This window comes from Amborella trichopoda, chromosome 5 (assembly GCF_054954075.1).
Source record: "Amborella trichopoda isolate Santa Cruz 75 chromosome 5, AtrichopodaSantaCruz75HAP2 v2.0, whole genome shotgun sequence".
Lineage (NCBI taxonomy): Eukaryota > Viridiplantae > Streptophyta > Magnoliopsida > Amborellales > Amborellaceae > Amborella > Amborella trichopoda.
The window spans coordinates 17,267,245-17,278,468 of NC_142340.1; the positions used below are offsets into that span (position 1 = coordinate 17,267,245).

General features: G+C 37.6%; 1 protein-coding gene across 3 annotated transcripts; it reads left to right on the forward strand.

Moving 5' to 3' along the window:
• Positions 1-873: 873 nt before the first annotated feature.
• On the forward strand, positions 874-3,019 carry LOC105421728 (chromatin remodeling protein DDM1-like). 3 transcript variants are annotated; one of them, XM_088866239.1, is made up of 5 exons: positions 929-1,252; positions 1,368-1,455; positions 2,261-2,330; positions 2,443-2,632; positions 2,808-3,019. In XM_088866239.1, coding segments are annotated over exons 2-5 (444 nt in total). In that variant the 5' UTR covers positions 929-1,252; positions 1,368-1,453; the 3' UTR covers positions 2,990-3,019. The 3 variants fall into 3 exon arrangements, with proteins under 3 accessions (XP_088722363.1, XP_088722365.1, XP_020531631.2); XM_020675972.2 differs by having other exon boundaries at positions 1,002-1,252; positions 2,424-2,632; XM_088866237.1 differs by having other exon boundaries at positions 874-1,455.
• Positions 3,020-11,224: the final 8,205 nt, after the last annotated feature.

Sequence of the window (11,224 nt, forward strand, 5' to 3'; positions counted from 1 at the left end):
CTTTTTCTTTGTCACCTGTTGTCGGTCTCCATCCTTCCCTCTCTCTCTTCTCTCCTCTCTCAAACCCCCTACTCTATATCTCTCTCATCTCATCAACTCAACCTCGCTTACAACCTCCACTCTACATCTCTCAAACTTTCTCGATTCAAACCTTCAACTCAAACCCTCTCAACTCAAGCTCTTTGACTCCCTCAAACCTCAAATACTCTTTTTCATTCCCCTATTAATAAGGGATTTTTCCTGTCATTTCTATTCCCCTTTTAAAATCTAAAAAATGAACAAAAAGAGGAGACGTGGCCATAACGCGACAGGTAAGAGTGTCGAAAGAAACCTAGGTGTGAGGCAAACCCAAAAGGGACATCACAAGTAAAAGTGGACAAAAAGGGGGACGTAATCATGAAATCACAAGTAAAAGCTATTAAATAAAAGGAGTTGAAAAAAACCATTATGTGACACCAAGTGAAAACCCAAAAAGGAAACCTGAATGAATAATAGGTTGATGTGAAGCCCAACTGCAAAGCAAGATCACATCCGGCAACTTCAACCTACTCAAAGTTCAAAATCCCCGTAGAGTGCGAGGTAAATTCCTCCATAAGGTACCGACTATTGAACCAAAAAAAAATTCAAAAAAAAATTCTAATAATTCAGGTTACAAGCCCTCGAAAGACCCTCGAACGTCAACCAAATCTAGATCATGGTAGACCGGGTCGTAAGCCCTAAAATGACCTCCAAAAGTCAATCAAACCTATGTAAATGTAAATAGGGACAAAAGGTTGGTTAAAAAAAGAAGTGCCCCATGTAGTGTAAAGTGGCTATTCAATGGTAAAGAGAGAGAGAGAAATAGTCAAAAAGAAAAAAAAAAGTAAGGGTATATGTATTTAACGGTAGAGAGAGAGATAGAGAGAGAGAGTCTAAAAGGAAAAATGCTAAGGGTTTGGATTTGGATACTTGTACCATGAGGTATCCCAAGATAAAATACATAGAGCGGCAAGCACAGGAAAGTGTCGAGTATAGGGAAAGCGGAAAGCACAGAATGGCAGCGACAGAAAAACTACAAAAGCAGCGACAATAAAAAACATATAGCGGCAATGGCAGACATCCAGTTTTTTTTTTTGCCAGAAAACCAAGAGAGAACGACTTGGATTAGCTTGAAGCGTTTAAACAACCAAGGGAGCCTTCAGATCAGAAGATGATTATTGATGGACGAAAGCCAGATCCGTCAAGAAAACGATTTGGGACTGAATCTCAGGGGGTCGAAGTTCTACAATTTTTTTTTTTTTTTGGATCATTGGTTTTATCACAAAGTGGTTTTGGCAGAGGGCTGTTTGGACAGATTTAACAGAGGGCGATTATGATTGGTATTGCAGGGGTGGATTTGTAGGGTGGTATTACAGGGCAGTATTGAGATGCTGATTTCAGATGAACGTTATTCCAGTACTACTGCTCTGATACTATGTGAGAATATTGTTTTTCGATTGATAAAATTGATGTTACAATGGTAGACTTATACATAAAGAATTGCATGTATATGCAACAATACAGTTAATAGTTGATAAATCTGTAAAAAAACAGTCTGCATATAATTGTAGTATACAATTGTGTCCCTACAAGTTATTATATTTCTTCACACAAAGTATGGTCCCACACCCGATTTAGGTTAACCTGCCGGGTTGGCGGGTTGACCTGACTTAATTTCCATCCCTACTTTAAACCCTTTGTGGACATATAATGCAGGTTGGTTGTGAATTTTTAATTATAGAAAGGAGTTCCATGTAGTATAATTTCCATACCTAGATTTGGGCTTTACCATCTTAAATTGGGTTTTGCAATCATGTGGAAGAATTTTGACCGTGATTAACTACCTATGAGCTTTACAACAGTTAACTCTGCATCTTTGATGTTTAAGTAACAACAAATTTATTGACCCTTAGTGATAATGAGGCATTTATTTTAGAAAAAATTGTATAGACCCACTCAAATTAAGCTTTCCTATTAATTTGCCCCCAGCCTTATTTTCCCTAGACAAAACCATCTATCGTAGCAAATACCCCCCAATACAAAAAGTTGCAATACCACTTTTGTTCACTTGACTAAAGAACTGATTTCTGATCTCTCCAAATTTTTTTTTAGGTAAAATGGCTTTAGTGACATGATAAGTTCATGGCTGCACCGGCTTGTGTTTTAGAACTTGTTTTCTCCTGTATGCAGCATTTGGCATTATTGTTATCTTTCTGTTTGATTTTTTTTTGTTTCTTTTTAGGTTTGATTGGTCTGGGAAGTCCAATGATGAGGCTCAGCATGAAGAATCGGATGACAAATGGAGGGTTCATGTATGCTTTTATTTGGATTGCCACACAGTTTTACTCACTCCTAGTTCTGATGTGTCATAACTATTGGTCACTTCGTTTGAAATTTATATGTAGAGCCCAAACGGATTTGCAGGTGATATCAAAGTTGCACATGATCTTGCGACCATTTCTGCTCAGAAGGGTAAAGGAAAATGTTGAGCAGAATCTTCCCAAGAAGAAGGAAATAATTCTTTATGCTAATATGACTGAGCACCAAAAGAATATCCAGAATCATTTAATCAACAAAACTCTTGAGGGCTATCTAATAGAGAAGGCATTCCATGGTAAGCTGGTTGTTGCTGTTGTTATTCTATGCTGTAATGTCAGTCTAGTCTAGGTAATGGAAAATATATGTATAAAGTGAATTTGAGAAGGCCATGTGAAAGCCTTTATTTATTTATGTATTTCTAGCAGTCTTTCTCCATATTCCTCATTAGCTTGTATGTTATTGTAATGCAGCAAAGGGCTTTAGAGCAAAGCTGAGCAATTTAATGATCCAGCTTCGCAAGAACTGCAATCATCCCGACCTTCTGGAATCTGCATTTGATAACGATGGTATTGCTGATATTTGCAAATTTGTAATTGCTCACACCCATTTATGCTCGCCAGAAATATGGAGCACAGCTAACAATATATATTGAGAATAATAAATAAATTCCCTCGTTCATTTCTGAACCCTTCATAAAATGTAAATTAAAAAAGAAAATTTCCAATTTGTTGATGCATATTAAGAATAGGTTGATTCAAAATTTTTTATTTTTTATTTTTATGATTTATAGATGTGGGTATTAATTTTTATATTTTTAATTAGTGGTTGGTTCTTAGTTGTTAGACTTGGGATTATTTTACATTTAAAATTTAGTTAGTTACTTGGTTCCCTAGGTTTTAGTTGGGACTTGGGAGTAGATTACGTAGGTGCTAAGGGAGGTCTCATTATGATGGTGTAGATATCCTATGATGGTGGGGCTTGATACTATTATTTTTAACAAAAATACCCTTCCCGTACAAACAAATTATATTTGGATCCAATAAAAACAAATGCCGGACTGCAGTTGCGCAATGCCGCATTGCCATCTCATTAACATACACCAGAACACATTAGTAAAACGCCAGAGTGCCCATATACGTGTGATCTTTATAACTTATCTCAGTAATAGAATTTTGAACCAAGGGAAAAGAGATTTGCTTAGTTGTAGTCTTGATCTTGATAACATCCCACTCTTTTTTTTTCTTATTTTTTAGGTCTGAAACAGAGAATAGGGAAGGATCATAGCATTCTCTGGTTCGTAGATTCACTTCTCTCACTAGTCATCATCCTTCATGGAGTCGGTGGAGTGAAACCAGATTGTAATGTGCTTTTGTTCCCATCTCCATTGGCAAGAGGTCGTTAAATGGGTTTTAAGTGCTGTTTACTTCCTCTTTGGTTATTATTGCTATCTCTCTGGCTTGGCCTCAGCCCCTTATCGAGCTTTCTATGCAATGGCTGTTGTTGGTGTTATTTCAATGGCTTTTGGAGTTATGGTGAGAAGAAGCCGAGAAAACATAGATGGGCATTTTATTAGTCAGAAACATTCTCACAAGCATTGAGAGTCTCAGTGTGTTTCCTCCTTGGATGTAGGTAATGATCGTCTGTGTTTATTTTTTGTTGTGGGTTGGGGGAGAGAGACCGAGAGAGAGGTATTAGAGAGGGAGCCTCGTTGGGTTAGGGAAAAAGTTTTGGAGAAAAAGTTTGCTAGGATAGATGGTTTTGGGGAAAAAGTTGTGAGGAAAAATAAAGCGGTTTTGGCGAAAGAGTTGTGAGGCTGGGGTTAAATTGATAGGAAAGTTTAATTTAGGGGGGTTTATGCAATTTTCCTTTATTTTATCTCTAAAAGTGTTCACCGTGGTTTAACACTATTCGAGCCTTTATGTGCTTCTTTCTAAACTTTTAATTTTTCTCCTCCAAATCCTTTCAGATCTCCTTTCTCACCATTAATTCTTTTTTTTTTTCTTTTGACAAACTTACTTTGTTTTATTACTGGTGCAAAAGAAAAAATATACAGCATTCATACATTAATCAAATCATCAGAAATCATCAGCTCCACCATGTTAGATCTACACTCTGCACGACCATCCGCAATTGAATTTGCAGACCAATAAGCATGCTAGTAGGACACTAATAAGTTCTCACATAAATCCGAACTTCAGCCCAAAGTGACAACAATCTCCATGGCGGCCTATTGTCCCTTCTACACCAATTTACCACATTTAGTGAATCTCCTTACACAATGCAGGACATGGTAGGCCATCTATCCTTAATGATTTTCAACCCTCGCAGGACCGCCTGAAACTCAGCCTCATTAGCCATCACGAAATCACAACTACCTGCAAAAGGTAGGAGAATCTGAGAGGCAGAGTTCCTAAAACACCACCAATACATGCGGGACCAGAATTACCAAAACTACTACCATCAAAGTTCAACTTAATGCAGTTATCAGAAGGCAGATGCCATCTACCTTTTGGGGCGATAGCGTCAGTGACCACTTATGACAATATTATGAAGATTTTCTCACATATCTACTTTCGAGAAACCGTCTCCCTTCTTAGTAATTGCAAACCAATATTGCAAGTCTTGAAAAATTTTCTTCTTAATCTCCTTGGGAGTAAGAATAGTTCCATCAAACGTTATACGATTACACTCCTTCCATATTTCCTACCATAGAATAGGTGCCCTAAAGATTTTCCATATAAACTGCCAACATTTTGGGATACCTGGGATATCCAGTTGTTGAAAAGCAAAGGCTAATTGAGGTAAAAGAATCTGAACCCCCATCATACCAAAGGCCCATATCCAAATTTCTCGAGTGGATGGACAATAAAGAAATAGGTGACTAACTTCCTCCTCATCCTCTTTACAAAGTATATATATATTAACCACAATCCGACCCATCCTCCTCAAATTGTCAATAACAAGCACCTTTCCTTATAAGAGGACCCAAAGAAGAACTTTAAGCGGGAATAGGAAGTTTCCATAACTGAAATAACTAGGGATGCACCTCTCTAAATCTGTCATGATAAAGTAACTTGTATACAGACTTCACTGAGAACTCCCCATCTTGTTCGCATTCCCATATTAGTACATCCTCAGAATGCTGAAAGACAAACCGAGCTCAAATCAGCCAGCAAAGAGGAAAGTTGAGAGAAAACAGTTTTCGAAATTCTATTATAAACGCATTCTACATGCCATTGAGCAATCTGCCCTTGAGAAGTCAAATTATCCACCACCATAGCAGCCTGATTTGAAATCATGTCAAACAACAGGGGATATCCTAATTTTGAAGGGAAATCATTCAAACACTTGTAATGCCGGAAGCTAAGCTTATCCCCTTTTCCAACCACCCACCTCACATTCCTTGAAACAATGCTTCTCAAGCCCCAAATACCTTTCCACAAATGAAAACATATTGAACACTGCCCACCCCGACTACTCATGAATGAGTCAATACTGAAACCATATCACACAATTATCATCTGGTGCCATAACTGATCCTCACCTAGCATCCGTTACCGATTGCTTGAAAATCCTACCCCTTGACATGCTCTTTGCGGGTCGTTCTGATATTGCCTCTCATGATCTAATGTGCTATGAACGCTATTGCAGTCAGTGTTTGACTACTCAGGTGGGTCAGCTTAGACTTGCACGAGTAACTTGAGCTCGCCACCATTGCAATCCCGAGTATCCCCGATCGGCGACCTTAAAAAGTTTGAAAAAATTATAAGAAATCTATTTGTCACATGTTTTTATGTGTTCTATCATTTAAGAAATGATTAAAAATTATTTTGTCCATGAATACTTATTTTTTCATTTTTCCCATCTCTTTAGATTATTTCTAAAATATTTTTGATGGCAAATTGAGTTTTCAAAATCTTTTTTTTTTTTTTTTTTTTAACGAATGTTTTAACCTCATTAAGTTGTAGTTTGCTTAATATTACTTTAAACATGTATTTCCTTCTTTTTTTGACGAATTATTTCGGCCATGAATACTTATTATTTCATTTTTCCCATCTCTTTAGATTATTTCTAAAATACATCTGAGGGCAAATTGAGTTTTCAATTTCTTTTTTTTTTAACGAATGTTTTAACCTCATTAAGTAGTAGTTTAGTTACTCTTACTTTAAACATGTATTTCTTTCTTTTTTTTGACAAGATGAGCTAATTACTGTGAAAGCAAAAACACTAATCTATCCGCGCTCTTTTGTAGATCGAGAAAGGGCCGGGTGCATAGGTAGAGAAAGCTACCCTAGGTAGTGGTTACCCCCGGTAGGTAGTAGTTTGTTTATCCAATAGTACCAGTACCCTTTAAACCAAACATCTTCTTGCGTCTGAACCGGAAGCTATAGTGGAAATAACTTATGTTATTTCTGCCCAAAGCTAGTTTTTCTTTCGGTAGTTGTAGCGGCGATGGAAGTCACACCCGTGCTGATCCAGTTGTTTATTACCCCAAGCGCCATGCAGTTACGAGAAGTGATCGTGATTCCGTTCCAGATGTCCCTTATGTAGTTCTTGTTCGTAGGTAAAATGCTATTTGAGTACTTTTAGATCTATATTTTTAAATAAAACTAATATTTTTTAGCTTGAACAGTACTCGACTCAACTAAGGACGAGTTACTCGGACTCAAGCATGTGACTTGTTCAATCGAACATTGATTGCAGCCATCATGGTAAACTTGAAAAGAGCTTACCCTTTGCCCAAAGACCATGAAGTTTATGGTGAGGATCATACCGGGGCCAAAGTGGCTAAGCAGCTGTAACTCCGTCAAGTCAATGTTGACATGGCTAAGGCCTTGTAATGGCCTAAACACCGGATGTTCCCCATGGGCAAAGTTAACTAAGGTCACTTTTCTCATCACTAGGAGTTCTGGAACTCCATCACAACCATTTTTCACTATCTTCGAAATACTAAAGATTGAGTTACTTGTCCCATCTTAGGTAATTGCATGATGACAAACAAGTCAATTAGATGGAAGATTGATAACCTTCATTGCCAGGGCTAGAACAACAGGTTGGTTTTTTGTGGACTCAGACCATATGCGATACTAACAAGAGTGCCTTGGAGAAGATTGAGTTGCTGGGGACAGTTCAATGCTCCATATGGATATATGGCCGATGCTCACATGTACTGAGGGCGTACTTCAAGACTTGGCACCCTAGTAGGGGTGGCAATGGACCTAGACCCAACCTGGGTCCCGAGGGATAGACCCGATCCGGGTCCAGGTATGGGTCTAAAAATTGGACCCTGCGTTTCAGGTCTGGATCCAAATCTTGGACTTGAATATTATTTGGGTTTGGGTCTAGCCGACCCAGATCCGAACTCAACCTGACATGTTGCCATCCCTAACGTGTTGGACCTAGACCCAATGCATTGCCAACCCTAAACCCTACACCCCACCACCAACACCAAACTTTCTAACAATGGAGAGATGAGTATCTCAATATTGGACTTGGCCTTTATTGGGGTTCTTCCCTTGATTGGAGCCAGGAGGAGTTCATCCCCTCTAATGATGTGATCGTGGGAAAATAGAAGCTGGGTGATAGAGAACCCCCGATTGGACCTAGCAAGCTCTTTGCCATATATCAAAGAGCCTCAAGCCTCCCAACAAGGGAAAGTCACTCATGAAAGTTGGCTTCGACGTTTCTATTGGGGACAAGATGGCAGAGGGAGAGTCCCATGTTTAGGTGTTTTTCTGACACTACCCAACCTATTTCCTATTTTATTCTTGAGAAAGACAAATCTCCATTTTAAATATACATCTCAGGCGAGCAAGGCACACTTGTGCAAGATATAGACTCATTGATACGCTACTAGCTACAAGTCCCCAAGATTACCCAAATTCAATGTTGGAGTTACAGCCTTTCAAGGCGTTGACCCCATCATTTTGCTTGTGTAATTCTCGTTTAAAGTGGGAGTAAACCTCGAATCTGTTGGGGAGAAAGACAAACCGGGCAATACCCGATCAACAAGCACAGCAGAACAAAACAATTATTCCCCTATTGAGTGAACCTAATAGAAAGTAATCAAGTAGAGAGTAATATATCAAACACAATAAATACATTTATCAACCTCCCAAATCAGCAACCAAATGCACTACAAACACACACATAGATGCTACCAATTTTTACGTGGAAAACCTCCCCAAAGTGAAGAGTAAAAACCACAGGATCATAGTCCACCCAAAGCTTCCACTATCACCAAATAATGAGAATACACAAGAGTCTTCTCTAGTTTAAACTATAGGCATACAACAATACCAATTATCAAGAACAACATATTCTTAGCAAATATCATAAACAAGATGAACTCCAAAAAGATAAAATTGAATAGATCTCACCAAAACAGAGGCAACAAAGACAGCTTTGTAGAACTGAGTTAGAGGACTCGAAACGTCAATCACACGTTTAGAATGAAGAACCATGTGTTTCGAACCTGCTGTCAAAATTTTAGCTCCATCGGACCACGAATGACCATCCGATCGAGCTCTTGATGATGATTGCATAGTGCCTCAAAACCTAGAATTTTCTCCTCTCCTCTTTGTTTTCTACCGACAGCACACCCTCTTCTCTCCTTTTTAATCTCGCTTCTTGAGACCGAATGAGGAAAATCCTCATTTAACAGATAATGGGAAAATAACTGAAATGCCTTTACTCCATATGGGCTTTTAAACCATATGGGCTTCACCCAAAAACAAGGATGAACTTTAGGCCATTCTCCACATGGAGGAAAACCCAACATAACAAATCTCCCCCTCCGGACTATGTGGAGGGATTCGCCATCTCAGAGATCAAACGACAAACCGCAAGCTTCTCCATTGGTAAAGCCTTCGTCAATATATCAGAGCCAATATGATCAGCATGGATTTTCTTAATTTCTAACGACTTCGAATTTAAAACATCTCTTATCCAATGATACCTCACATCAATATGCTTTGATCTAGCATGAAAAATAGAATTCTTACCAAGGTGGATAGCACTTTAACTATCACAAAACAACACATGTCACTCTTGTTTGAAGCCAAGCTCTGTACAAACCTCTTCATCCATAGCAACTCTTTGCAGGCTTCCGTTGCTGCAATGATGTCACACCCCAAGAATTACAATACTGATATTCCTGAGATGTGACAGTCAAAACATATATACATCTCTTGATAGGACAAATTTACAGTGACGAATTCTTACATAGTAACAAAAGAAAGCTTAGGCACAACTACAATATCTTCCAAAGTTGCCCTTGACGAGTACTCAAAATGAAACCGTAGTTATCCTGAAAAATGTTTATCATAGTTTGATGAGTTTTGCTACTCAATAAGTGATCATCATAATCCTAAAAAAATAATCATGAATGAAAGATATAAACGAACTTTCAAAATGGAGGTCAATTAAAAATAATGCGAGCACAAGCATTTTCAAAAATACATAATTAAACATAATCCAAATGATTGAAATGCATATAACATTTTAACGGCAGTGCATAATTCCAAGATTCCACAAAATTGCCTTACTGGCGTCCCAAGTAGGTCACCTATATACCCCATCAGCGTCCTGATGGGTCCACTTAATCCCTATCGGAGTCCCAGATAGGTCCACTTAATCCCTGCAGGTCCACTTATACCTCACCGGTGTATCGGATGAGTCCAGCTAATCCCTACCGGCGTCCCGGATAGGTCCACTTATACCTTACTGACGAACCAGATGAGTCCACTTGCATACTTAAAGTAATTCTAAATCTCTTTAAACATTCGAAAGCAGCAATATCATGTACTCAACATATCACAAAAATCATTAATTTGAATTTCACTGAAACCATTAATAACAGTCATTTTCAATAACATTTCAAAAATAACTAATCACATATTTTGGGCTCAAATTTAGAGGTAGCAGTTCGTAAAGACATTTTAGCATAATTGCCAGTTTAATATGTATAGAAAAACTCTTGTAGAAATTCAAGAATACGGAATCATCACAATTTATGGGATGTCAATTCGCAAATAAATATTTCATAGACAATGTTATATAATCAATTACAAAAATATCAGTTTTCAGATAATAAGGCAGTCATTTGCACATGAATTTTACAATATCTAAATATTCAAAAACAGTAGAAAGAAATATCACAATTTTACTAAAAGCAGAAATATCACATTTATTTTTAATAATTTTACAGTATCTAAAATTTTCTAACAATAGACAAGAGAAATAAATAAATTTATTTCTAATAACTTACAGCATTCAAAATTTCTAACATAGATAAAATATCACAATTTTTATTAAAAAGGTTATGTTTCAAAATAATGAGGTCGTGTACACATAAAATTTATCGTGCCTGAAATTCATGATAATAAGTAGAAATAATTATTTAATTTCATTTTTAAAAAGAATGGATTATTTTTCAAGATAATAATGTCACTTACATTGACTCCGAAACTGGGGGAGCATCAGTTCCATTCCACATAAAACATCAATACTTTCTTCAGAGACTCGATGCGAATGAAGAATCTTTTCCAGGAAAAAAGAAAAAAAACATATAAGGATCATTACCTAAATATAAACTCTAACCATGCTAGAGAGAGAGAGCGACCCTACAAGAGGTCCTACCACTATTAGCCTGCAATTTTTAACCGAAACATCTGCAAACTTGTTCGGATGGCACTATCTTTTTGGCAAGGCTAAGGTTGCTGCACCGGATTTTTCTTGCTAACCTGGATCACGTTTCTTTGAGTTCGAAGGCTTCTTGTTTCAATTAAGGCATCATAGAGTTGGAATTGGATAAAAGAGATGAGGAAAGGATCTCCTTTGTGGTTGTAACAGAGAGGCGATGCTTCTTGAGAAAGGGTTAAGACTG

What these genes read in the sequence shown, in the direction of transcription:
- LOC105421728 (XM_020675972.2), top strand. Translation starts at nt 1,190, where the DNA reads ATGATTATTGATGGACGAAAGCCAGATCCGTCAAGAAAACGATTTGGG. An exon ending in TTGGGACTGAATCTCAGGGG is followed by an intron (nt 1,253 to 1,367) that starts GTCGAAGTTCTA and finishes TTGGTATTGCAG; the next exon opens with GGGTGGATTTGTAGGGTGGT. An exon ending in ATGACAAATGGAGGGTTCAT is followed by an intron (nt 2,331 to 2,423) that starts GTATGCTTTTAT and finishes ATTTATATGTAG; the next exon opens with AGCCCAAACGGATTTGCAGG.